The 27,983-nt window shown below is 34.6% G+C and overlaps 1 protein-coding gene across 2 annotated transcripts in view; it reads left to right on the forward strand.

Annotated features, from left to right (window-relative positions):
* Window positions 1–7,865, forward strand: part of LOC131164930 (uncharacterized) — a 28,906-nt gene extending 21,041 nt beyond the window's left edge. Inside the window, exons 2-3 of one of the 2 annotated variants that reach the window (XR_009139379.1) lie at window positions 6,998–7,144; window positions 7,399–7,865. Coding sequence is in view for 1 of the 2 variants with exons in the window: in XM_058122493.1 (XP_057978476.1) it covers window positions 6,998–7,019 (22 nt within the window). In the remaining variant the exon portion in view is untranslated. Of the gene's footprint in view, window positions 1–6,997 lie in introns of both variants that reach the window. The other variant, XM_058122493.1, reaches the window with a different exon arrangement.
* The last annotated feature ends 20,118 nt before the right edge of the window (window positions 7,866–27,983 follow it).

A 27,983-nucleotide genomic window follows, 5' to 3' on the forward strand; every position in this document is an offset into this window, starting at 1 on the left:
AATATACTTATTCACTCGAGCTTGTTCCCAAGCTTTCTATAATTTTAGTTTAAAGATAAGCTTATTTGATAAATTTATGATTCTTAAACACAAATATGGACTGGTGTGGTAATGCTACCATATTGGTGTCCTTCCATTGTACCAGGGGTAGCAACTTTTTTGGATAAATGAATTTGCAACAACTCTTGTGTCTTAACTCTTGGCATTTGAAGCAGCGAATCAGGGCTAGAATTGTCAGATTGGAAATTAAAGAATTGGGTAAAAAGTTAAAAAGGAATACCAAAAAGAGGCAGATTAAGTGGCTGTAAATTGAAATCTTATACCACCATTCCTATTTGGGCCTTTAAATGAGTCGACCATCAAACTTCTAAGAGGGCCTAATCCAAGCCTATGAAGTACAAATGAGCCTAGATATGGACTATTCATGATCTTAATTGAGTTGAGCTCAACTTTCTTCATGCTTAGCTTGTTTAGTAATGAGCTCTACAAATAGGATTGGGAATTTCTGTTTTATGCGAATGAATGAGCTGAATGAGCCCTTAGCAAAGCTACCAATCTGCTCGTGAACTACTTGGTTTGCTGTTCCATGAACTAAACCTAACCTAAACAAAATTATTTGGTTTGATTTGATTCAGTTCCATTCTTGGGTGAACCAAACTTTGATTTGTGTTGAATTATTGATCCAACATGGGAAGCACTGATACTAGCTCACAATATGGGTTTGGTAAGGTATGAGTACTGTTAGTTTGTGGGCCAACAATGTATATCAAGCTTTAACACTCTGCACGTGCAGCCCGAAAAAACGTGGGGAGATACACACATGATAGATAACACTCATTACAGGGAATATAATAAATTTTTTTTAAACACCACATAATAAACGCGGGCAACGAGACTAGAACCCAAGACCTCTTGGTAACAAGCTCAGATACTACGTTAAATTACCACTTTACCTAAAAGCTTAAGCTGTTAGGTTGTGGGCCAACAATGTATATCAAGCTTTAACAAGTATAATGGCGCGTTAATTTTTAAAATCTAGGGTATTATATGATGGGGATACATGAAATTAAATAATTGATATATATTCCTTTATACATTAAAATTTTAGTACTTGCCTTAGAATTTAAAAAAAGAAAAAACACAAAAAAATACTTATGACACACCTTGACATATTTTTGTGAAAAAAAATGTAAACACCAATTAATTGTGTCTGAATTGGAGAGAGAGAGAGAGAGAGAGAGAGGAATTACATACTCTGGATACAGTTTTGAAGAGAGGCTTGGCAATAGATTTGTTGGGGGCTCTCCGAATCTTGAAGCATCACAGCAGAAAGATTTCTAACTGAGTCGCATACTTTGGATGAATAATCGGCAAGAGGCTTGGCAAAGGATTTGTTGGGTCGTTTCAATTCTTGAAGCAATGCAGCAGGAAGAGGCCTGACATTCATTTTCATGTTTGGCTTCAGAAAACAGGCCTCAACCCTCTTTTTCTAAACTCAAAAAATAACCATGATTATAAACTTAAATTCTCAAAACATACAATTTTCAGCTAAGAATGCCAAAAGAAACATTTGTTGCCTAATTTGGCTGAATTTAATGTGCTTAGTTCATTCACCTGCCAATCAAACAAAAATTGAACAAAATTCAAAACATTCCAAGTTCCAAATTCTAAGTTTAAAAATATCAAGCTTGCAAAGTAGAACCTAAAAGATACCATTTTCAAGCTATTAAAAAAATAACTTGAAAATGCAAAGTTCCAAAAGATTTCCAAAAACAACCAATTTAAAGATTTGAGTTCCAATTCAAACGTCATGTTGCATGCTCACAACTAAATCAAAGAAGCAACATATGATATCCAACTTCAAGCTGCCATGGAGAGATTGAGAAATCTACTTTCAGGATGATGATGTTTAGAACACATCAGGGAGATTGGGAATTCAGGAAGTTTCAGAATGGGAATTTAGGGAAGTTTCAAAATGAAGTAACTTTGTTGCTCATTCGGTTAAGGTGGCTTAGTGATAAGGCAATTTAATGATGCTATGATCTGTCTGTTGTATCAGTTTGATTAATTTAATTAATATATTGCAATATTCAAATAACAATACCAAACAAATCTAGGCTAACTGGTTTTGCATTGAAACTTAAACCACTAAACCAAGGTTTAAGTTTCAACTTTATGCCACTATTAAAATTTTGATATGGTTCTGTTGGATTGGTTTGGTTTTGGAGCTTAGTGATAAGGCAGTTTAATGATGTTATGATTTGTCTGTTATATCAGTTCTAATTAATTTAAGCAATATATTGCATTATTCCAATATCAATACCAAACAAATTTAGGCTAACTGGTTTTGCATGGAAACTTAAACCCTTAAGCCAAGGGTCAAGTTTCAACCTTATACTGCTTTTAAAATTTTGATATGATTCCTCTGGATTGGTTTGTTTTTGGAATAATTTAGGTTGGTTCAATTTGGTTTTCCAAATGATTTGGTTCAATTTATTATTTGATTTGGTTTGGCTTATTGGTAGAACCAAGAAGAGTATGGTCCTGCCTTTTTGGAACCAGAGCCTATTCAAATTACCTCAAACGTGTTGATCCAAACTGCTTGGTTTGGTTCAATTCAGTTCAATTCTTTAATTTACCTGATTTTGTCACAACCTTATATGCAAATATTGTTTGGTCATAGCTTTTGTCGTAGCTAATCTGTCAAAATCTATTACATTCTGTGAGAAACATTATGTTCTTTGTTATTTATTTTTGTAAGTTAATGAGAAGTAAGGTGTATTCCCAAGAGAGGGGGGGGGGGTGTGAATTGGGTTTTTAAAATTTTCTTTGAAACCTCTTTGTTTTATGAGTTCCTTTAGTTAAGAGTTAACCCAACAAATTAATATTCAGTAATCACACAATTACAATGATATTGATTTGCAACCTCACAAGTCCAACCAACAATTCTTTTAAATATGTCAATTCAATCAACAAGGTAAGCTTGATTTCACAATATGAAATAAAATAGAAATTTCAGCAAGCTTCCAAAATTCAGATTTTGATATCCAAATAAGTTACTTGAATTTAATCAATAAGTTAATGAACTTTGATATTTATTAATCAACGTATTCCTTTAAGGTTTCCGCAAACTTTGATATTTATCAATCAACGTATTCCCTTTAAGGTTTCCGCAATTCCCAATAACAAATTAATTTCCAGTAATTAAGTAAGCATCCACACAATTTATATATGTAGAAAATTGAAGAGATTTAGGGAAGAGGAAGACACCGAGATTTTACGAGGTTCGGCTATACCTGTCTACGTCTTCGCCTTAGGCAAACCATCCAAGGATTTCACTATACCGCTCTCTTAATCGGATGAAGAAAATTGTTTACACACTCCTTCAAGTAGGATGGAGTCCTTCTCTCCAAGCGATACCCCACGTTCGGTTAGCCAACGATTCAATCAACCTTGAATCGTAAAAAACAACAAGAGAAAATTGTGTACAATGACACTCTCAAAAGTGCTGATTAGTACAACTGAATATCACAATATACTTCGACCAATTATCAATGTAGAAAGATGAAACTCAAGTGTATATCACCAGGTTCTTTCTTAGATTGAAAATTTCAAGTAGAGGACAAGAACCGTGAGTAGTATCAGCAAGAACATAGCAAAACTTCATAAAAAGTTTTTCAACAATAGAGCTTTTGAATGTAAGAGTATAAACTGATTTGTTGATTGTTGCTGGTATTTAATTCTTGGAATTAACTTGTATTTATAGAGTTAAAAAGTATATAAACGTATTCCCCAAGTTACTTTGAGTATTCCCAAGTTTTCACTTTGTTTGGGGGCCAAGAAATCACTTTTGGAAAGTTTCCCATGCTGTTTTAAATTTACATTTATGAAGATCAGTCGCCTGTGCCTTTTAAATCAGCGTATTGTGAAAGTCAGTGCAGGGTCAGTCGCCCGTGCCTGATGGGTCAGTCAATTGTACCCATTCTATTTGCTGATCAGTCGCCTGATGTGCTGTCAGTTTTGACCACTGTTCAGTATTTTGGTTATAACTTTTTCTATACAATTCCAAATTGGACGTTCTTGGTATCTTCAGAAAGCTGAGAGAAAATCTCACAACTTTCATGTTGAACACTTTTTAAGATAAGAAACCATTACAACAACAACAACAACAACAAAACCAAGCCTTAGTCCCACTAAGTGGGGTTGGCTATATGAATCCTTTTCCGCCAATTTATGCAATCATGGACCATTTCTTTTGATAGATTCAAAGACATTAAATCCTTACTCACTATCTCCTCCCAAGTTATTTTAGGTCTACCCCTACCCCTTCTACTGCCACAGTAACTAAGTCACTCTTTCTCACAGGTGCACTATAAGGCCTACGTTGCAAGTGTCCATACCATTTGAGTCGTCCTTCCCTTATCTTATCTTCTATAGGAGCTACACCTAACTTACCACAAATATGTTCATTCCTTAATTTATCTTTTAATGTTATACCACTCATCCATCTAAGCATCCTCATCTCGGCAATTTTTAATTTTTGGATATTATGTTTTTTCGTCGCCCAACATTATGATCCATATAGCATAGCTGGTCTTATAGCTGTCCTATAAAACTTCTCTTTCAATTTTAAGGGTATTCTACGATCACATAGAATACTTGAAGAACTTCTCCATTTTACCCAACCTGCTTTAACTCTATGCATTACATCATCTTCAATTTCTCCTTCAGCTTGCATAATAGATCCAAGGTATCGAAATCTACAAGTGCTATTTATTTCTTCATCATCAAGTTTAACTTTGTCTCCAATATTCCTCCTATCATTACTAAAATTACATTTCATATATTCTGTTTTATTTCTACTTATCTTAAAGCCTCTAGATTTCAAAACTTCTCTCCATAATTCTAACTCAGCCTCTACTCCATCCCTAGTTTCGTCAATTAATACAATATCATCTGCAAACAACATACACCATGGAACCTCCTTTTGAATACTCTTAGTCAATTGGTCCATCACTAGATAAGAAACCATTGATAGAGAAAATTGCACATCAATGCAGATATAGAAAAAAGAAGGGAATTTGGAGAATCTTGTTTTGGTACTTTTTATTCCAAAAATAATTTTAACCTTTTTGAAATAACTTTTGACCTTATAAAAATATTTTCAAAGTATTTTAAAAGGTATCTAGGTCCAAATAATTAACCTAAGAGTTTCATGCATCAATATTGAAATCGTTTGAAGTATTTACATGAGACTTATTAAAATTTTGAACTCTCTAATCACTAAGTTTTCATGTATTGACTTCCATTCTTTGCATCTCTCTTGAGCTTTCTTTCTTTATCTTTTGCTTCATCATGGGCCAAGTCTTTAAGCATAATCTTCATGTGAGTGTCTTTAAAACACTTGAGCTTGATCTCCTATGAATTTGATCTTTTATCAAAACTTCTTGTGTCCTGAAACTTTTCTTAACAAAACATGTTATGTTCCTTTGGTTTGTTATCATCAAAATAAGATTCTAAGCCTTGTGAGGCCAACAGTTAAATAGTTGATAGAATCTTAAGCCCGTCTCCCATGAAGGCTTAGGGTGATTGACAAATATACAAAATTTTGTTCGCCTTCTTATTTTTATTTATTTTTGCATTAGAGATTTTATCCATTTTTTAATCAAATAATGTTCAGGAAGTGAACGCACCCTTTATTCACTTATTCAACAAGAAAATGTATTCCTAGAGCACCACAAAATCTTTGTGCAAAGCATCCTTCAAGGTAACACCTTATGGTCATGGCATTTGTTTGATATGCAATGTCTTTGTTGGTTGACTATGAAGTGGTGGTACATGTGGTGGACTGAACTGGGGTAAACTTGATGGTTACACTCTCTATAGGCTATTAGATTTGGTTGCCCTTTGGTGTAACTTATGAAAATGATTATGTGACTAATGAGCTATAAGTCAAATGATTGCCCTTTGGAAATTGGAATAACTTATGAAATGATTGTGTGACTAATGAGCTATGAGTCAAATGATTGCCCTTTGGAATAACTTATGAAATGATTATGTGACTAATTAGCTGAGTCAAATGATTGCCCTTTGGAATAACTTATGAAATGATTAGGTGACTAATGAGCTATGAGTCAAATGATTCACTTTTAGCATAATTACTATTTGCTATGATTTATACAAAAAAAAATTACAAGATTTACCCAAAGTAAACCGCCCTCTCTGCAACAAAAAATTGTTGTTTGCTGTGACTTGTAAAAATGATTTAAGCAAAAGTTGCAATGTTTTATTTCAAGTAAAAGGAGTAAAAGTTTCAAAAACATGATTTCAACTCCTAAGTTACGACTCAAAGCTTTTCATAATGCATTCTCCACCAGTAGGAGTTGTTGTGCATAATTCATTCCGATGCACACTATCTTTCTTTTGGAATAATGCTACAAAATGCAAGTGCAAACATCCTGTATGGAAACACTTGTGAGATTGGATTTTCTCAGGAACATAATGCTGAGTATGGTTAAATAATATATGCTGTGGACCCTACAGGGAAGCATATGACTGTTGTTGAGCCTCAAGGTTTATATTGGTTTTAAGGCAAATAGTTTGCAAGCTTTTGGCTTCTTGTTCTGCTGCAATGGCATGTCGTACTCCTTAATGTAGTGTAAATAAATAGCGTAAACTTTGATTTATAGATGTCTTACTTGGAAATTGACCTTTGTGTGGAGTTGATTCCAATGCCACTTAGTAGTACACACAAGCACAAGCATCATATTCATTTTGTTTTGTTTGTTTTTTGTGCACTCGTGCGCGCGCGTATCTAAAGTTGACTCAGCTAAATGATCTTTTTCTTTAGTAGAACTGCTTCCTCAAGATGGGTTTGGATATTGTTCCATGTGACTGATTCTGATCATCAAATGTTATTCATATTACTTGTCGTGTGAGAAGTTGATTTGTACAATAAAGAAATGCTGACATAACTTGACACCAATGCCATTTTTAGGGCCTGCATCTGGGGACAATGACTTGGGGATGGATGATACCCTGTATGTCATTCTTTCCATGAAATCCTCAATTGATCAATCTGAAGAGGGGGGACTAATGCAACATGAGAAATTAATGAAGATGGCACAGAGAGCTTGGTTTTTTGGTATGCTAGTATTCGGGCTGGTTTCATTACTCAGTTTGCGTTCAGGTTTGATTGCAGGCATTTGTGCATGAGTTTTCCATATGTCGGAGTAGGATATCGTATAAATGTGGACAATCTGTTCTCTTTTTCCCAATCTTCATTGTAAAGGAATAGCCCCAGGAAAGATTCTTTGAGTTCATTTTCCTTGAAATAATTTCTGACTGCCCATCTAATTTGATGAGAGATTAAATTGCTTTTGTTAAATTATTTTGTAGGAATTTCCTCTGTGTTCCCAGTAAAAATGAAGAACTTTTGCATCGATAAGTCGTCCACTTGCATTCACTCCTTGATGTTAATTTTGTTGAGCAGCTGTTTGCTTGAGCTGTTCTCCAGCAGACATGGTCGTATTTAGATGTATCATGTGAAGTCGCTTCCTTGTGGTTAGCATTAGGAGCTAGCTCAAATTCTGTTTTGCTTCCAACCCCAACCCCACACCCACCCCGACCCCGACCCCCACCCCCACTCCCACTCCCACTCCCACTCCCACCCCAGTTTATTTTTATTGAAATCCTTGTATATGGTATCCTTTTAACCATGTTTATTCAGAGGAGTTAAAAGCAACTGTCGATGTCTGCTTCCCCGCACTGTGGTGGTAACTATTTTGACCGTGTGAGGCTCCATACTCGTGTTAATGGGAATGGTTCTCATCATACAAATTCAAGAAATTATTTTTAATTTCAAATGCATTTTTTCTTCATTCAGATTGGTTCTGCCATACCAATTGTGTCACCCAAATTTCATACCAAATGCGACCTCGATTTCATTGGAAACAACTGGTCTCATTCCACTCGTAAGGTAAACGTTTTATGCGTAGATGCAAATTTTAAGTGACATTATTGCAAGATGTGAAGTCCTATCAGCAAAATCCAATCTCAAATTCGTGACTGCACTTGGGCTTGTGAATGGAAACTTGGCCTGCGCCTTCTTCCTGTTGAGCCTCTTGCCATCAAATTTTAGTTTCAAATGTGATGTGATGGAGATCAACTATAGGAGGATTTGTGTATGGTTTGTATTGACCTAGATAAAGCTTATGGCATGGTTACTAAGTTTTATGGTAGGTTTTAGAAAAGAGGAGAGTATACTACGTCATTAAGGATATGTACGATGGAGTAACGAGGAGTGCTTGTGTAATAGATGGAGAGTTTAGAGAATTTCAATTGCAATAGGTGTACAACAAGGATATGCTTTGAGCTTTATCTTTTTTGTGCTAGTGATGGATGAATTAGGGGCAAAGTAGAATCTAAATTAGAATTATGAAAAGAAGATTTAAAATAGAGTAGTGCTTCCGGCATGCGATTTAATCGTTGAATATCCTTAAAATTAAAAGGAAAGTTTTATAAAATAGAATGTTGGACAATTAGGAAACAACATATCTAAAAAGTGAGTATCTGAGATGAGACGGTCATGTGGATTAATATATCGTTAAAAGATAAATTTAAGGAATGACTATATTTGTGATAATTTAGGCGTGTGACTCCTATTGAAAGTAAGGGAGGGAAGTGTAGTTCAAGTAGTTTGGACATCTGTAACATAAACCAAATAGTGCACTAATAAGGAGGAGTGAACCACTTCTTATTAGGAATAGTAAAATGGGTAAGAGTAAAGCTAACATCATTTAGAATGAGATAATGATGATTTAATAGTCATAAAATTATCGGAAGAAATTATTCATAAAATTGTGCAAATTAGTAGACGAGTCATGCAAGAGTGATCTCATCTAATGCGATTTAAGACTTGGTTTGTTATCATATATGATGGAGATAGGTTACAAATCATTTGAATTCCAATCATGTGATCATGTTGGTGTGCACTCTTTGCAAGATAGCTGCATTTGTTAGAACCTCAAAATTAAATTGAGAAATTGTAGTACATTTCCTACTTTGTTATTGATGGAGCTCGTTGGCTACTTATGTTTATTTCACAAACTCAGAATATAATGGAATGAGGTGGAAATGCAATATAAATTGTTTTAGGATATAATAATTAGAAGAGAATATATTCATACAAAATTTGGTGTAATTTTAACATGAAACAACATAGGAATAAACGTTTCAAAAGTGAAATTTGAGAATGTCTATTCGTAGTTGATTTATGCCATGAATCAATAATTTTTTTCTATTTTTTTGCATTATTATTAGTTTTTTGATATTTTTTTTAGTTGAGTTGAAAATAATTCACCTCACTTTGTAGTTTTGGGGAGAGGGAAAAAAAAAAAAAAAAACAGAAGTTAAGGATTAAGATCATGTTACTATATTTATATGCTAGCCACAAAAATGCAAAGATTGACCAAGCATTCATGTGTATCAACACGACGAAGTATTATACAGTTAATGAACCTACACTTAATCCCAATAAAAGAGGCAAGAATTTTGTTTCCCCCATGTGGGAATGGAGTGATTGGTTGAGTGTAAATAGTGGCTGATTGATTGGTATGTGTTGTTTCCCCCCATGTGGGAATGGAGTGATTGGTTGAGTGTAAATAGTGGATGATTGATTGGTATCTGTAGAGATGTGCTTGGATGGTGTTTGCTCCTTTTGAGACGTTTCTCTCTCTCTCTCTCTCTCTATTAAATTTATGACTTTATATTACACCAGTCAACAAATAGGAAATCTCTCTATTAAATTTGTAACTTTATATTACACAATAAATAGGATGTAACTAGGTAATTTTTAAATATTATATATATTTTTTCGTTTGATAGGGCGAGAAATTAAGAGGAAAAGAAGTGACATATTTCTTATTCCTCTTAAAGTCAATTCCTCCAAAAGTAGAAAGAAAATAAACTTGGGAAAACAAAAATAATAGGAAAGAAACTTATTTATCAACTCGGGAGAAAATAATTTCTTTTTTTTTTATTTGTTTAAGAAAAATATTATGTTTTACAAGGATTCAATTCGGCATTGTGTGCAAATTCAATTCATGAATGTCAACTGACTAAAAGTTTTAAGCACGTTAGTCCTCTATCCAGTGAACCGTTTAACAACTCCCCTCAACTATTTTTTTTTTTTTTTGGGTCCGTACACTTGCGTGCCCACTAATCATCCCTTGGTTCAAAAGCCAAAAAATTTACTTTCATATCGTTCACATGTCACATGCAATGCTTTTACTCCAACTAAGGGATAAAACTAATAAAATTCAATAGAATGCCCTTTTTTCCAAGATTGCGTAATTGCGCGAACACTATATTTGATAAATGAATAAGTTACCATTTTGATTCAAGAACTTAAAAGTCATTCGTCCAAAACCCATTCAAGCACATGAGTTCCTCCTCTTGCACTTTTTTTTTTTTTTTTTCAATGCTTGACTTAAAAATATTCTAACATTCTTTCTTTCTTTCCCATTATTTTCCTTCTTCTATAGCATCTCATTTTTATCCCTCTTTTTTCATTCATAATAGGGTTGGGTAGGGAACATACATGTGACCAGTGTGAGACAGTGGAAGTTGCCTCCCATTATTTTTCAAGTGCCCCTTATTATGGCCATAAAGTGGGCCACCCTCTCTCAACATGCACCCCTTCCCTTTTGAATTTGGAAGGTTGCTTCTTTTCCAACATTTTGCTGATAACTTTCAATTATTATTTTTATCTTACAAGTTCAGAATATTGGATACTGAAATTAATTTCAAGTACATAATGCTATAAAAAGGAATAGACTTATTATTATTATTATTATTTAACAATCAGAGCCATCAAAAGAGTGCTCCCATTATATGCTTATTTTTAGTGACAGAACCCAAAAATTCTTCCAGCAGAATATTAGGAATATTAGGATTAATCTTAGAATCTTTCAATTCTTGAGATGAGATCTTCAACTGACAATGTAGATTGCAGAGGATCCATCCAACTACTTCATGGACTGTATACAATGTTTTTTATTTGTTGAAAGTGGAAGGCATGTATATGAGCCAGTGGGGGCTATTTCAACACTGTAGGGTTTCCATTTTTGGTTAAGATTGGAGATGAATTAAGCCCCTTGTGAATAGTTCAGTGGCTTGGGTCAACAAAAGCTCATTGAGCATTTGATCAATAAGTCAAGATTGAAGAACATATTTTATTTTTAAATAGAATTTGATATGGGAAGAAAATACAATGAATAATGAAATTTCTTTCATTTTTCTTTGCTTTCCTTTTCTCTAAGAAATCTTTGACCTAGACAAATCCTAGAGTTTGTGTCCCTGTGGCAGATATCGTTATGACAATCTCATTCCACTGATCTATTATTTAAATACTCAGAAATCAACGAAAATTATTGACAATCGTTGTTAAACTTGTGAATTGTCACATAGAGTCATTGTCATACTTTAATTAGAAAGCTTACCACGATGCCTCCAATTAAAATTCATCATCTTAATTAGGGTCCTTTTCCATCATTGATTTCGATTTTTGAGATTAAATTTGTGCATTTAGTACATTCACGTGTACATTGTCCATCCTCTACACAAGAGAAAAACCCTACCTATATAATATAAGATAACGTATCTTATCTTATTAGATATAAACTTAGTGAGTTTTCAATAAATAATCAAAAGTATAACGTCGTGTTTAGAGAATGGGTTTTAAGTTTGAACTTTGATTTTATGGATTTTGAAGAAATTTAATACAATATATATCCAAATTCTTTCAAATATAAATTCAAAGTTCAAATATGTTTGCACATAGAGTAAGTGACAGATAATTACTCTTTTCAAATTGGCTAGAGGTTATCACCATTTAGATCTTCTAATAATAAGCAAGAACCTTATGCATCAAGCTTACATTTTTCCCCTAAGAAAAAAAAAATCTATTATATATACATGTATATGTATATAGTTAGTTAGTTAGTTAGTGTCGTGCCTCAATTTATATACAAAAAGAAAATCATGTATGTGAATCATACATATATATATATATATATATATATATATAGAAAGAAAAATAAATAAATGTGAGAGGAATTATTTTCGTAGGTACAATACATGCTTAGTAAGTTTTTAAGAGATCAACAAAAGTATAGGAGTATATAAATAAATATTCTCTTAAAAAATACCTTGAGTTCGTCTCATTTCATATCTTCCAATAAGTAAGAATCTAACTTGCCACCAAATTTTTTTTTTATTTAATCTATATCAAATTTTTTTAATAAAAAAGCTAATGATTTATAAATGGAGGAAGAATGCTCTATGCCAAGGTCATGAATTCCTAAAGAAGAAGAAGAAGGAGAAAGAAAAAAGAAGAAAGTGGTGAAAGGCAATAATGCACACGTGCATTAATATGCTTCAAATTTGTCTTACAAGCTCTTTTTTGCCCCCTTGGATTTGTGGTAACATGGTGGCGACAATGGAGGGAGGGGGGGTGGTGGATGAGGGTGGTGTTTCCCATAGATAGGGTAGGGTGGGGGCCCTTCCTACCTTCCTCCTTCTGCTTGCTATGATGTCGATTGAGGTTAATTAATATTGCAAGTGTGAGTGAGTGAGTGAGTGAGTGAGTGAGGGTGAAAGAAAGGCCTCCCCAAATGAAAAAAAAGGTAAAAACCAGTTTTCTATATTGTAGGGACATGACAATGTATATTGTAATTTGTTAGGGACATGACAAGCAAGCTAGAGGGAAGGGGAGGACCGCCAAGGGCAAGGCCAAGGGCAAGCCTTGGGGTTGAAGATAATTGGAGCGTGTAGACTGCGTGTCTCTATGGCCACATCCTGCGCCCCCTTGCTCCATGGACCCCCACCCCCATCTCGTTTATTTTCATCCACCTACTTGTCTTGAATGAGTTCCTTTTGAATTTGTAAGCCCATTCATATGCCAACCATTTTTTTGTTTCTTTTTCCCTTAAAAGATGGAGTGAACATTGTAGTACAGATATTTTCAAAGAGTAAGAAATTTTGTTATATTTTGTGAAGCCATTTTTCTCCCTTTTAAACTAAAAATTTATATATATATATATATATGTATATATGTATGTATATATTATAGTTTAACATATTATTATTTTGGTGTGATCATATTATACAAATACTAGCTGTGATTCCTAAATAAATCAAAATGTGCCTAGAAAAGAGAAGGGTAATAGAATAATTTTTTTTTTTTTTGTTGTTGACATCTTGAGTATGTCATATTTGCCTTTCCTCCCAATCTTTGAGTTTGTCTGAACCTTTACATTTCTTGTTCTTTTCTCATAACCCTTCCTAATTTAACTTTCTGTTGGATTTACAATAATTGTTATTGCCCAAAATAGTTGCTTTGCCATTTCTATTAACTCTTACATTTTTCCCCTAAGAAAAAAAAAATCTATTATATATTAGTGCCCATTTTTTATATGCATGGGGTTCTGTTGACCTTATAGGTCATACCCTGTTTTGATAATGACAAATATTGTGTTATTTAATGTTTGATGAGTTTGTGTGAATGATTAATTAGAGGTTTTATTTTGGTGTACATGGACTTAAAGAAGACAAAGACCTAGAATATTTATTCATTGTAATTTAATTACGTTGTTATTCGGGTCTGTAATAATTAAAGCTCAATGGTTTGTAATAATTAATGCATTACATGCATTATAGTGTAGATAAGCTCAAAGGACTTAGACTGACCTTAGGACCCTTATGTTTGCATAAAAATGTGTCCTATTATTTTTAAATTAATCATTATATGTATAGGAACAACATTATAAAGAGAATAGGATCGAAACGCTCTAAGCGGGTATGTATGGTCAACCGAACTTTAATGCATAGGGACCTTCGGTCCACTGAACCTCCACCGGGTCAACATTTTGACCCTTCGGTTGACCGACCAAAAATATAAAGCAATGCCTTTTGTTGACCGAATCGCCACGTGGGAAACCTCAACGCTTTGGTTGACCGACCAAACCAGTTCATTTTCATGCTGGTCGACCGCAGTTCGTAAAGTTCGATCAACCAAACCTAATACGGTCGACTGAATTGCGGAGGTTCAGAATCGCCTTATAAATGGTCGACTGAACACTTAGTTCAAATTCTCCCTGGTCGACCGAACTGAGCACCATGGTCGATTGAACCATCAAGATGGTCGATCGACCCTCTCGGATTGCTCGGATTTTACCGAGGTTAAAAAGTTGTTATTTTTTATTAATCTCATTTAAACTTTTACAAAAATGCCAGATATGTCCCCTACGGTAATATTTTTGAGAATATCTAGATATACCCCCTCATTTGCAAAGATTAGTGGGAGATTAACAAATACCCTCTGAATTTCAAAAAGCCTATTTCTCATATTCAAGCTTCATACTCCCATTCTTACTTATCCATATTGCAAATACCACTTAGTAAGAGTGCTCTTGCGTTCATCTCATTAAGTTTAAACTCTCTCTTGCTCGTTTTGATTGAGATTTATTTTCGTAGAGAGTAAGCTTCAAGTTTTTCTAGGAGACTTCATTTATAAGTCTTTTGTAGTAAAATTTCTTTGAGCTTGTGAGTTTTGCATATTCATTGCAATACTCAAGAGTTCATATTGCATTTTGGTTGTGAAATAATATTTTACAAACCAATTTCAAATCTTTTGTGGTTTATTTTGAGAAAAAATATTTGTTGTAGGTATTTGAAGTGTGCTTGAAGATAAATACTATTTTACAAACTGATTTCAAATATCTCTTGTGATTTATTTTGAGAAAAATATTTGTTAAAGATATTTGAAGTGTGCTTAAGATCTTTGTTGCTGCATTGTGATTGATACTATTATTTTGACACAAAGATCCTTTCATATACACTCTCATGAACTGATTGTCATTCTTGCATTATTTTGAGAGTAGACATCAAAACTACATTGAGCTTATCATATCTTATCATTCAGTAGTGTGTTGATTATACTGGTACAAATCTTCTTGACTAAGAAGCATATTATTTGTACGCATCTTGTATTGTGAAATCTGTTGTATTTCAGGCGTTGGCCTGTAGAGGGAGACTAGCCTAGTTGAATAGTCTTAGATTGGCTTAGAACTAGTTAGGAAAGTTAGGTGCACCATCCTAGTAAGGTGTGGTTATAATTTGAAGTCATCCCTGTTAATTGACCTGGTTATAACTGGTGCCGCTCCCCTAGTTAAGTGAGCATTAGTGGAATCCTCAAGGTTGCGAGCTAGAGGCAGGGACGTAGGCATAGTTGGCCGAACCCTGATAACATATCATGTGTGCACTTTACATTTTTGCAATTTATATTCCTGCACATGTATGTTTTATTATGAATGTTGCGCATGATTTAATTTCCGTACATTTTATTTATCTACACATTTGAGATTCCATAGACAAACCCTAGGTTGTGTATTATTGCTTGTGAAATTGAAATTAATTTAGGAAATTTTAAATACCCAATTCAACCCCTCTTGGGAATACACCAATTCCAACAATTGGTATTAGAACCTCGTTGTACTAGGCTTAATAGCTTTTGTAAAAGATCGCAATGACTCACATTGGTGTATCCCCATTCAGAGAGGGACGATCACCTTCCAGTCCTCCATTATTTTGTGGTATAAATTACATCCATTAGAAAATTCGAATGAGCATATTTGTAAAATCTATGAATTGGAGGGCCTGGTAGGTGATTGATAAGGGAATTTGTATGCCCGTTAATGAAAATGATACTAATATGCATGCAAACTCATATGCCATGGAATTATTATATTGTGCTTTAGATTATGATATTCTTCATGAGATTATGGCATGTAGTAGTTCACAAGAGATATGAGTTGAACTGGAAAAAAGATATGGAGAGACCCAGGAAAAGGAGATTTGTAATGCTCCGAACCCTTAAACCCAGTTCTGGTGTGTTACACCTGATAAAATCCTGATAATCCATAATCCATAATATACGCAACGGAAAACATAAACATAATCTCCATAAAATATAATACTATAATACCAACATTCCATAATACCAGAGTTTGCTATATCCTAACTAGGAATCCATAAAATTCATCCATCACCTGCATTTTCATAAATACATACATCTCCAACACATTTCAGTATATTCAAAATCATTTCACTCACAACATCCTTAAAACGTAACGACATAAAACATAAAACATAAGTATTTGCATCCCCAAAATAGTATCAACATATACCATGTTTCTTAATATTCCTCAAAACTAAGTACCCTCGAGCTCCCTAAGACCGACCTCGAGGATGTACTGAAAAAGAAACATTCATATTCAGGTAAGACACATCTCAGTAAGGGAAAAAACATACATATTAAAACAGCGTGTGGCAACATGAGGTATAAAGATATCTTTTTAAATACATTTAAAAATCATTATCATAACACTGAAATCGTTTTCTGAACCTAATCAAACACATGCAGAGATTTAGTCCACGAGATTACCCAAGGATAGGGGTGATTACCTGCCCATACAAGTAGCATCCCTCTGCTTTGATACTTAGGCAACCCTGAGGTCACAACTAAAGCATATCAGAGAACTCATCTTACTCAGTAAGCCTTCAAGTGTTAACTTGATCTCGTACTTACGCATTCAACAATAGTTTACCAGCAAAGACCCTAAGGATAGGGAAATCTACCCGTCCATACAAATAGGTTTCCTCTGCCCTAGTACGTTATGTAGCTACTATTACATCTGAAGCTACTAGCGCACTCGCCTTTCTCAGTAAGCCCTCAAGCGAAAAGTTTGCCTCACCCAATCGTAACATATTCTACAAACATAGATACTTATAATATCAAAATACTTTATTCCTTTCTGTCATTATTCATTCATACACATTTGTTCATATTCATAACTTAAACATTGCATTTTGTTTCACTTTAAGTGACTCTTTCCCATTTACTTCGTTCACATTTGTCATTTCATTTCATGGTCATTCCATTGTCATTTCATTGCATAACATTTTCATTTCATTCCTTCGTACTACAATTGGTTTTTAGCCATAATTTGTTAGTCCACATAGAAATGCGCTAGAGTCTGCTAACATGACTATCTTTCAGCTGTCTTACATTTACATGATTGTATTTAACATACACAAGTAACATTGTCCATTTCATATTTTATTCTCAATACTTTACTTACTTAGCTTGCATCTCATACATTTAACATATATTTGTATAGAATCTTATGCCACACAATTTAACAGTAAAATTCATATACATTCCTTACAAAATGAGCCAACCCACATTTAACATTTATATGCTAAAAATACATTTCATTCCTTACTTACTTCCTTAGAAAATACCTTTCACTTTCATTCGTTTACTTTCACATATACATAGTTATATGAACATTCCTAGGCTCAGAAAACATGGTTTTACATGGTTGACATTTTAAATCCACATAAAAACATATATATATATATATATATATATATATATATATATATAAATAACACATAATCCATTTTAATTCATGAAAAACCTGATTTAATATATAAATTTCCCCCTTACTTGACTTTCAAACTATGCTGATAGGATCTTCGAACTGATACCCACAGCGTTCACTTGGACCCTGAATCCAAAAATCCTAACTTAATTAAAATAAATTTTAATTAGGTTAAATCTTAATAAAAATACTTATTTACTACTTCCTAAACTCCAAATAATAATATTCGTTAAGAAAATCCCAAAATAACTCACTTACCCTGATTTTGGGAAGTTTCCCAAACCCCTCAAACCAACGATCAGCTCCTACAACCTTGTAGAGAACAATCCCACGAACCTCGTGGTGGTTCTAAATCATCAAACTTGGTCAAATCCGACTCGAAATTGAAGAGAGAAGGTGGGAAAACTATCCTAGAGAGAGAGAGAGAGATAGAGGAGAGAGAGGTCGTGAGTTTTCGCTGAAAAAATGAAGAACTTTCTATTTATAGGCAGGGCTTCATTGACGAGATACATGGATTCGTCGACGAGACACGTGGATTCATCGACGAGGCACTATAGAGACTTTGTCGACGAGAAGATACCCTCGTCGCCAAATTTTAGAGTTCCAAAATATACTCTTTCGGGATTCCTTCGTCGACGAGTAACAAACTTCGTCAACGAGCTTAGAAGGACACTCGTCAACGAATATAGGATATTCGTCGACGAGGCCTGCTTTTTCTAAAAATCCTTTCATTATTCCCCTTATTATCCATTAATCCATTTCATTTATTATATTTTATATTTACTTTAATTTTCGGGTCATTACAAGATTGCCACTCTAGAAGCTCCAAGATTAGATGATCTGGTAGTGGCGAATCATGAGCTAGTAATCAATGAGGAGGTATATAATTCACCTCCTGCTTCAGTTTGTTATGTAGTTGATTATTCTTATGTTTATTGTTGCAAAATATCATGTGGTGAATCATCTATAGAACTTTGTGAAAATATTGCTGTTGTTGCATGCAATGATTTATGTGAAAATTATTGTGTTAATTCTTTTGTTGAATCATGTGCTGAATTGAATAATTAAAGCATGATGTCTTATGAAAAACTAGAAAAAACCTTATTGAAAATGAATAAATTTCTAGTTAAGTTATCTAAGCAGAAATCATTTCTGAAGAATGAGAATAAAAGGATAGAAAAGCAATTAGAAGAATTAAAAGATTATCAGGCTATTCTTGGAAAGAAAAAGATTAAGAAGATTTTGAAAATCATCTGCTTAGAGAAAAAGATAAATGACTATTCCAGAGTTATAATCACAATTAAAAATAAAAAGAATAATCATAGCAAACCCTTCAGAGTTAAGAAGAGAAATGTTTTCTGTTGACCTTATAGGTTGCACCCGGTTTTGATAATGACAAATACTGATATTTGATGATTGTCAAGTGCTTATGCAAGTTCAAATAAATATTCCAACGAAGGACACTTGAAGAAACAAGAAGACCACGAAGACTTGTATTTGTTTATAATTGTAATTCATATCAGTTTGTAATAATTTATATGGATCTGTAATAGTAACCTAGGCTGTGGTTGTATGTTTATCACCTGCACATCATGCATACAGGATAAAGCGTAAGCTTAGTTAGACCATAGCAAGACTTTAGGTTTCAACACTCACACACATAGCATAAAATATATGAGTGTGTTTTTATTGTGCTCAAAAATTGAACAAAAATAAGCAAGTTAAGAGAGCCCGGGTGACCGAACCCATGGAGTTCAAAACTTTTCGGGCGCCCGAACTGTTGTTAAGTCAATAGTTGGCTTGAACTCTCGAGCGACCAAACCTTGTTGTGCATATCTTCTCCGGGCGCCCGAACCCTTTAAAGGGAACTTTTCACTAACCCGGCGACCGATGGTTTTAGTTCAAAAAGACCCTTGGGCGACCGAACTCATGCGTTCGGGCCACCGAACATTGGACCGGGCACCCGAAATTACGTAGCTTGGCTAGTGACTTTGATTCGGGTTGCCAAACCTCCATTTGGGTGACCGAACTTATTTGAAAAACTTTTTAGGCTGAGTCTTGTCAGGCGACCGAACCTTGGTTCAGCCACTCGAACTCCAGTCGGTTAAAATTATTTTAACAGCGGTAAAACAGGGTTATTTCGAGCTAATTGGATCTTAATCCTTTGGGAATTTTTTAATAATACCCATCTTGTCCCGAACGGTTATACTTTTTCACCTAACTATAAATATGTTCTCATTTGCATGATTAGAGGGCGATTAGCAAAAGGTAATTAACCAAAAACTCTCTCTACTGAAAAATCTTCCTTTATTCAAATACTCTCATATCTTGCATCCATTCGAAAAATCAGAGAGTGTGAGAGTTTCCCTTATGCTTATGTGATTATTATTCTTTGCTAATACTCCCTCTTGTATGTATACTTGAGATTAATTTTTCAGGAGTTTAGCTTAAGTTTATCCCACAGATTTCTCTTTTATAAATCTTATGTGGGATTAAACAAAGAAAACTTAGGATATTTGCATTCCATTGCAAGTGTCCAAGAGCTTTGCTTTTGGTGTGCAAAGGTTTTTCAAACAAGCAAGTTATTTTTTCAAACTAGTATTGTGCCTATTTCATTGAGGAAAACTATTTTGGAACTAGTTTGATTATATGTTTAGCCTGTTTGGAATATTGATGTGCTACTGAAATATCTTGTCTGGATTCTAAGACTTTGCTTGCGTTGAATACTCTTGTGCATCATACTGATTGTATTGTGCCGAATACTCTTGAGCTTCATATTGATTATACTGTGTAGAGTACTGATTGAACAAATCTTGCATCACTGAGCTTACACTATATCTATGCTATTGATGCGTATGTGATTGTGTATATTTGGGTACAAATCTGCTTTACTTGAAAGCACTTTTATTTGTACCATTTGATTGTAAAATCTAAGTGTTTCCAGGCGTGGCCCGAGGGGGTGGTAATCTAGCCCTGTAAGGATTGTTGTAATGGTTAAGGTCAGCCCCTTGAATTGACCTAGTTTGTATAGGTGCTGCTCCACCCGTTTAAGTGAGTAAGTTATAATGGTAATCCTTGTACTGGTTAGTCAAGGCGGGGACGTAGGCAATTGGCCGAACCTCGATAACATCTCTGCGTGTCACTTTTACTTTACTGCTTTCTGGTGCATGTGGCATTAATTAAATTGCTTTATTTAAATTCTGGTATATTTACTTTATTTGCACTAGATTGTCCTTAAGGTTGTGAACATATTGGTGTTAGAACATTAACCTAGGGATTGAATTTAAAAATACCAATTCACCCCCCTCTTGGGATCACGGTAAAGCTAACAATTGGTATTAGAGTCACGTTGCATATACTAGTTGTTATTTTGCCAAAAGATCACATATGGCTCATAGCTCCATGACCCCTTTCCCCGAGGGACTATCTTCCACACGACCTCCTGTTTTCAGTGGTGTTAATTACACTTTTGGAAACAGAGGATACACATCTACCTTCAAAATACTGATTGGAAGGTGTGGAGGATCGTCTCTAAGGGAAACTATGTCCCTATGAAAACAGATGGTGCAGCTCGGGTTCCTAAGACTGATGATGAATATGATGATGATGATATGAAAGCTGTTAGCCTTAATTCCACTGCCATATTTTATACTGTAGTCTTGATGTAAATGAATTTAACAGAATTATTGCATGTTCTACTGCAAAAGAAATATGGGATAAGTTAGAGGTCACATATGAGGGTACTAGAGATGTGAAAGACAGTAGGATAGATATGTTGACCAGTGAGTATGAGGCATTTAGAATGAATGTAGGTGAGTCCATTCAGAGCATGTATACTAGATTCACACACATTATAAACTCACTGCATGTATCAGGAAAGAACTATCCCATATATGGGATGATTAGGAAGATCCTTAGAGGCCTACCTCCTATTTGGGAAGCCAAGGCTTCGACCATTGTTGAGGGTAGAGATCTTAAGGCCATGACCTTAGATGAATTGAAAGGTTCCCTAATCACATATGAATTGAGCATAAACGAGAGACTTAATGAGCATAATAGATCTAAGAAGGTTACTTCATTGAAAGCTTCCACTAATACATCTAGTGAGTGCAGTGAATCTGACACTGATGATGAAATGGTTATGCTAACCAGAAAATTTAGTAGATTTTTCAGGAAGAACAGAAAGCCCTATAAAAAATATTGAGAGTCTACTAATGAGAAGGGAGAGTCCAGCAAAAGAAAAGAAAAATCAAATGCTCATACGTGCTATAACTGCAACAAGGTGGGGTATATCAAACCTGACTACCCACTACTGAAAAAGGAGGCTAAGAAAAAGAAGAAAACCATGAAGACCGGGACTTCATGGGACAAACTCAGTAGCGGCGACTCAGAATTAGATCACAGCGACTCGGAGGTCGCTAATCTGTACTTGATGGCACACGAGGATGAGGTATTGTCTTCTAGTTCATTGTCTTCATACTGTTCATCTGATGATTGTGATTCTGACTACATGCCTACATTTAGAGAATTACAGTTCGAATATATTCGTGTCTCTAAATTGTTAGGCGAAATGACCAAAGAAAATAATGATTTGAAAAATAAATGTGAAAATTGGTCAAAGTTGTTTAATATGGCAAAAACCTCTCATACCTCTATTTTAAAAGAAAATGATGCCATTATTGTTAAGCTTGAGAGGAAATTGGAGGATAGCTCCAAAATCATTTTTAAATTCACTGAGAGAAAAAATAATTTTGAAAAACTACTTGGTGACCAAAGAAACTCCTTAAATAAAGAGGGTCTTGGTTTTAATGGTGTTGAAAATGTTAGACGACCTAATCTTTACTTAGGACACTTTACACGTGAGTCAAAATCTCATATTCCTCCTAAAGAGCCTAAGTGTAGATTAAGATGCTTTAAATGTAAACAGATTGGTCACATTCAATTTGACTATCCATTTAGGAATAAGCATGCTAGAATTAGGAAGGTATAGGTAGTTAAGGGAGATCCAGTTACTAACCCCCATGGACCCAACAAAATTTGGGGACCAGCATTCGTCACTTTAACTAAGGATGGAGGCTATGTGACATTTGACGATAATACCAAAGGACGCATCATCAGGGTAGGTAAGGTTGGTAAGAACTCCTCTCTTACTATTGACAATGTTTTGTTAGTTGATGGGTTGAAGCATAATCTACTTAACATAAGTCAGTTGTGTGACATAGGATACAAAGTATCTTTTAGAAATGACAAATGCATAGTAGAAAATAAAACGGATCACAAAGTGTTTTTCACTGCTAATAGACATGAAAATGTTTATACTACCTCTCTTGATAATTTAGTTTCACAACAAGTAACATATTTTTCTGCTATAAATGAAGTTAGTTGGTTATGACATAGGCGTCTAGGGCATGCTAGCATGGATTTATTGTCTAAACTTGTTAGAAAAGAATTAGTTAAAGGCTTGCCTAAGATGTCTTTTGTAAAGGATAAAATTTGTGATGCATGTCAAATGGGTAAGCAAACAAAATCTAGTTTTAAGAAAAAGAAATTCATATCTACTACTAGACCTTTAGAGATGCTTCACCTAGATTTGTTTGGACCCAATTATGTGCAAAGTTTTGGTGGTAAATCTTATGCTTTTGTAATTGTGGATGACTTTTCTAGATTCACATGAGTGTTGTTTCTTGCACATAAAAATGAATCATGTGAACAGTTCACCAAACTTTGTAGGAGAATCCATAATGAAAAGGGATATAAAATAACTCACATATGGAGTGATAGAGGCACGAAATTCAAAAATGAAGGCATAGAGAAATATTGTGACTTAGAGGGCATATCCCATAACTTCTCTACACCTAGGACACCTCAACAAAATGGTGTAGTAGAAAGAAAGAATAGTTCACTGCAAGAAATGTGTAGAACCATATTAAATGAGCATAACTTACCTAAATATTTTTGGGTTGAGGCCATTAATACTGCATGCTATATTATGAATAGAGTAATGATTAGACCTTCGATTAATAAAACCCCGTATGAATTGTGGAACCGTAAGCCTAATATTTCCTACTTTCATGTGTTTGGTTGTAAATTGTTTTGTGCTTAGGGATAATGAACACTTAGGAAAATTTGATTCTAAATCTGATGAAGACATTTTCTTAGGTTATGCACTTAATAGAAAAGCATATAAGGTTTTCAATAAACGAACATTGACTGTAATTGAATCTATTCATGTTGTGTTTGATGAATCTAATCCATTTTCTAATAAAGATGATGAAGATGATATTGATATTAGAAAATTCTTAGAAAAAATATCTATTGAAAACAATGCAAGTGAAAATCAGGATGCAAATGAAAAATCACCTGAAGATAATGAAAATGAAAATCAGGAATTGCCTAGAGATTGGAAATTCATTAGAAATCATCCTATAGATCAAATCATAGGCAAACCATCCCATGGAGTAGCCATAAGATCCTCCTTGAGAAATATAGTAAGTCACTTCGCTTTCTTATCCCAAAAAGAACCTAAAAATATAAAAGAAGCTATAGAGGATGAGTCTTGGGTGATGTCCATGCAAGAAGAACTTAATCAATTTGAAAGAAGTAAAGTGTGGACTCTAGTTCCTAGGCCTAATGATCAATTAATTATTGGAACAAAATGGGTGTATAAAAATAAGAAAGATGAGAATGGGGTAGTAACTAGGAATAAAGTTAGATTAGTTGCCCAAGGGTATAACCAGTAGGAAGGGATTGACTTTGATGAAACATATGCTCCTGTTGTTAGGTTAGAAGCCATTCGTATGCTACTTGCCTTTGTTGTTTTTAAAAACTTTAAATTGTTTCAAATGGATGTTAAAAGCGCATTTCTAAATGACTACATTAATGAAGAGGTATATGTAGAACAACCACTCGGTTTTGAAAATCATAAATATCCAGATCATGTTTACCAGTTGTCTAAAGCCTTATATGGATTGAAACAAGCTCCTAGATCTTGGTATGAGAGATTTAGTGGTTTTCAACTAGAAAATGGGTTTACCAGTGGTAAGATTGACACTACACTTTTCATCAAATCCAAAAATGATGATATGCTCCTTGTTCAAATTTATGTGGACGACATCATTTTTGGAGCAACTAATGATGAATTGTGTAATGAGTTTGCAAAATGCATGCAAAGTGAATTTGAAATGAGCATGATGGGTGAACTTAGTTCTCTTAGGGTTGCAAATCAAACAAGTCAAACATGGAACTTTCATATGCCAATCTAAATATATTAGGGACTTGCTAAAGAAATTTAATATGGAAGATTGCAAAAGTCTTGGTACACCTATGACCTCTTCCATTAAGTTTGATAAAGATGAGCAAAGAATTGTTGTTGACGTAAAATTGTATTGTGGCATGATTGGGAGTCTCCTATATCTCATTGCTAGTAGGCCTGATATTATGTTTAGTATGTGTATGTGTGCTAGGTTTCAGGCTAGCCCTAAGGAATCTCACTTAAAAGCTGTCAAACGAATCCTTGGGTATCTAGTTGGGACTATAGAGTTAGGCTTGTGGTACCCTAAGCATACTACTTTTGAGATTGTTAGTTTCACTGACGCTGACTTTGCCGGGAGTAAGGTTGATAGGAAAAGTACTAGCGGCACTTGTCATTACTTAGGACAATCTTTTGTTTCTTGGTTCTCTAAGAAACATAACTTAGTTGCCTTATCCACAACCGAAGCAGAATATATTGTGCCTGGAAGTTGTTGTGCCCAAACCCTTTATATGAAACAACAACTTGGGGATTTCGGATTACACTATGAAATAATACCAATTAAATGTGATAATACTAGTGCAATCAACATTTCTAAAAATCCTATCTCACATTCACGAACTATACACATTGAGATTAGACATCATTTCCTTCGTGATCATGTGCAAAAAGAAGATGTGGCTCTTGAGTTTGTATGCACAAATGAACAATGAGCAGACATATTCACTAAACCACTTCCTGAGAATAGGTTCATCCAAATTAGACGTGAGTTAGGTCTAATGCATGGTAGAGAAGCTTCTTAGATGTTTCATAATTTGCATAAATTTAGGGGGAGCTCTTAAGTGAAATTTAACAAGTCTTAGCAACCAATTTCATTGTTAATTTGTTTCCTTGACTTAGACTTTGTGAATATTGATTATTGATTATGTGCACATATCTTATATCCATAGCATGATCCTAGTGCGTGTAATTCATATTGCTTACTACTTGTAATGCACAACTCCTTTGTCCACTTCATAATGATATTGAAACATTTACTTGAATTGTTGGACCATACTGAACTGTTTGAGTAGTTGTGGATAAATTGTTAGGAATTTTAAACTCAAACAACTTACATTTTATACCAACGATTATTTTGGAAAGTCCGATTTACAAACGACACTCTGCTGAAAATTTTCCAAATCTTTCCAAATTTTCTAATATATAAACGTAATACTTACCCATTGCCTAGAGTGTTCACTCCTATGACCCTTTTTGCTGTTGCCAAAAGGGGGAGATGTAGGGCAAAAACTTGGGTTGCAAAAACTTGGGTTAAATACATGATGCATATTGTTAGGGGGAGCTTCTTTAAGCTATACCTAATTTTTGCTTGGTTTATTTGTCATCATCAAAAATGGGGAGAATGTTGACCTCATAGGTCGCACCTGGTTTTGATAATGACAAATACTAATATTTGATGATTGTCAAGTACTTATGCAGGTTCAAATAAATATCCTAAGGAAGGACACTTGAAGAAACAAGAAGACCACGAAGACTTGTATTTGTAATTTTGTAATTGTAATTCATATCGGTCTGTAATAATTTGTATGGGTCTATAATAGTAACCTAGGCCGTGGTTGTATGTTTATCACCTGCACATCTGCATACAAGATATAGCGTAAGCTCAATTAGACCATAGTAAGACCTTAGGCTCCAATACTCACACACATAGCATAAAATATATGAGTGTGTCTTTATAGTGCTAAAAAATTGAACAAAAATAAGCAAGTTAAGAGTGCTCGGGCAATCGAACCCATGGAGTTCAAAACTCCTCGGGTGCCCGAACTATTGTTAAGTCAACAGTTGACTTGAGCTCTTGGGTGACCGAACCTTTTTGTGCATATCTTCCCCGGGCGCCCGAACCCTTTAAAGGGAACTTTTCACCAACTTGGGCGACTGATGGTTTTAGTTCAAAAAGACCCTCGAGCGACCGAACTCATGTGTTTGGGCCACCGAACATTGGACCGGGCACCCGAAATTACGTAGCTTGGCTACTGAATTTGATTCGAGCTGCCGAACCTCTATTCGGGCGACCGAACTTATTTGAAAAACTTTTTGGGCTGAGTCTTGTCAGGCGACCGAACCTTGGTTCAGCCACCCAAATCCCAATCAGTTAAAATTATTTTACGCGGTAAAATAGGGTTATTTCGGGCTAATTGGATTTTAATCCTTTGGTACTTTTTTAATAATACCCATCTTGTCCCGAACGGTTATATTTTTTCACCTAGCTATAAATATGTTCTCATTTGCATGATTAGAGGGTGATTAGAAAAAAAGTAATTAACCAAAAACTCTCTCTACTGAAAAATCTTCCTTTATTCAAATACTCTCACATTTTGCATCCATTCGAAAAATCAGAGAGTGTAAAAGTTTCCCTTGTGCTTATGTGATTTTTATTCTTTGCTAATACTCCCTCTTATATGTGTACTTGAGATTATTTCTTTGGGAGTTTAGCTTACGTTTATCCAACAGATTTCTCCTTTATAAATCTCGTGTGGGATTAAACCAAGAAAGCTTATGATATTTGCATTCCATTGCAAATGTCCAAGAGCTTTGCTTTTGGTGTGCAAAGGTTTTTCAAACAAGCAAGTTATTTTTTCAAACTAGTATTGTGCCTATTTCATTGAGGAAAACTATTTTGGAACTAGTTTGATTATATGTTTAGCCTGCTTGGAATATTGATGTGCTACTGAAATATCTTGTCTAGATTCCAAGACTTTGCTTGCGTTGAATACTCTTGTGCATCATACTGATTGTATTGTGCCGAATACTCTTGAGCTTCATATTGATTACAGTATAGAGTACTGATTGAACAAATCTTGCATCACTGAACTTACACTATATCCATGCTATTGATGCATATGTGATTGTGCATATTTGGGTACAAATCTGCTTTACTTGAAAGTACTTTTATTTGTACCATTTGATTGTAAAATCTGAGTGTTTCCAGGCGTGGCCTGAGGGGGCGGTATTCCAACCCAGAACGGATTGTTGTAACTGTTGAGGTCAGCCCCTTGAATTGACCTGGTTTGTATAGGTGCCGCTCCACCCGTTTAAGTGAGCAAGTTATAGTGGTAATCCTTGTGCTGGTTTGCCAAGGTAGGGACGTAGGCAATTGGCTGAACCTCGATAACATCTCTGTGTGTCACTTTTACTTTACTACTTTCTGGTGCAAGTGGGGTTAATTA

This window comes from Malania oleifera, chromosome 1, assembly GCF_029873635.1.
Source record: "Malania oleifera isolate guangnan ecotype guangnan chromosome 1, ASM2987363v1, whole genome shotgun sequence".
Lineage (NCBI taxonomy): Eukaryota > Viridiplantae > Streptophyta > Magnoliopsida > Santalales > Ximeniaceae > Malania > Malania oleifera.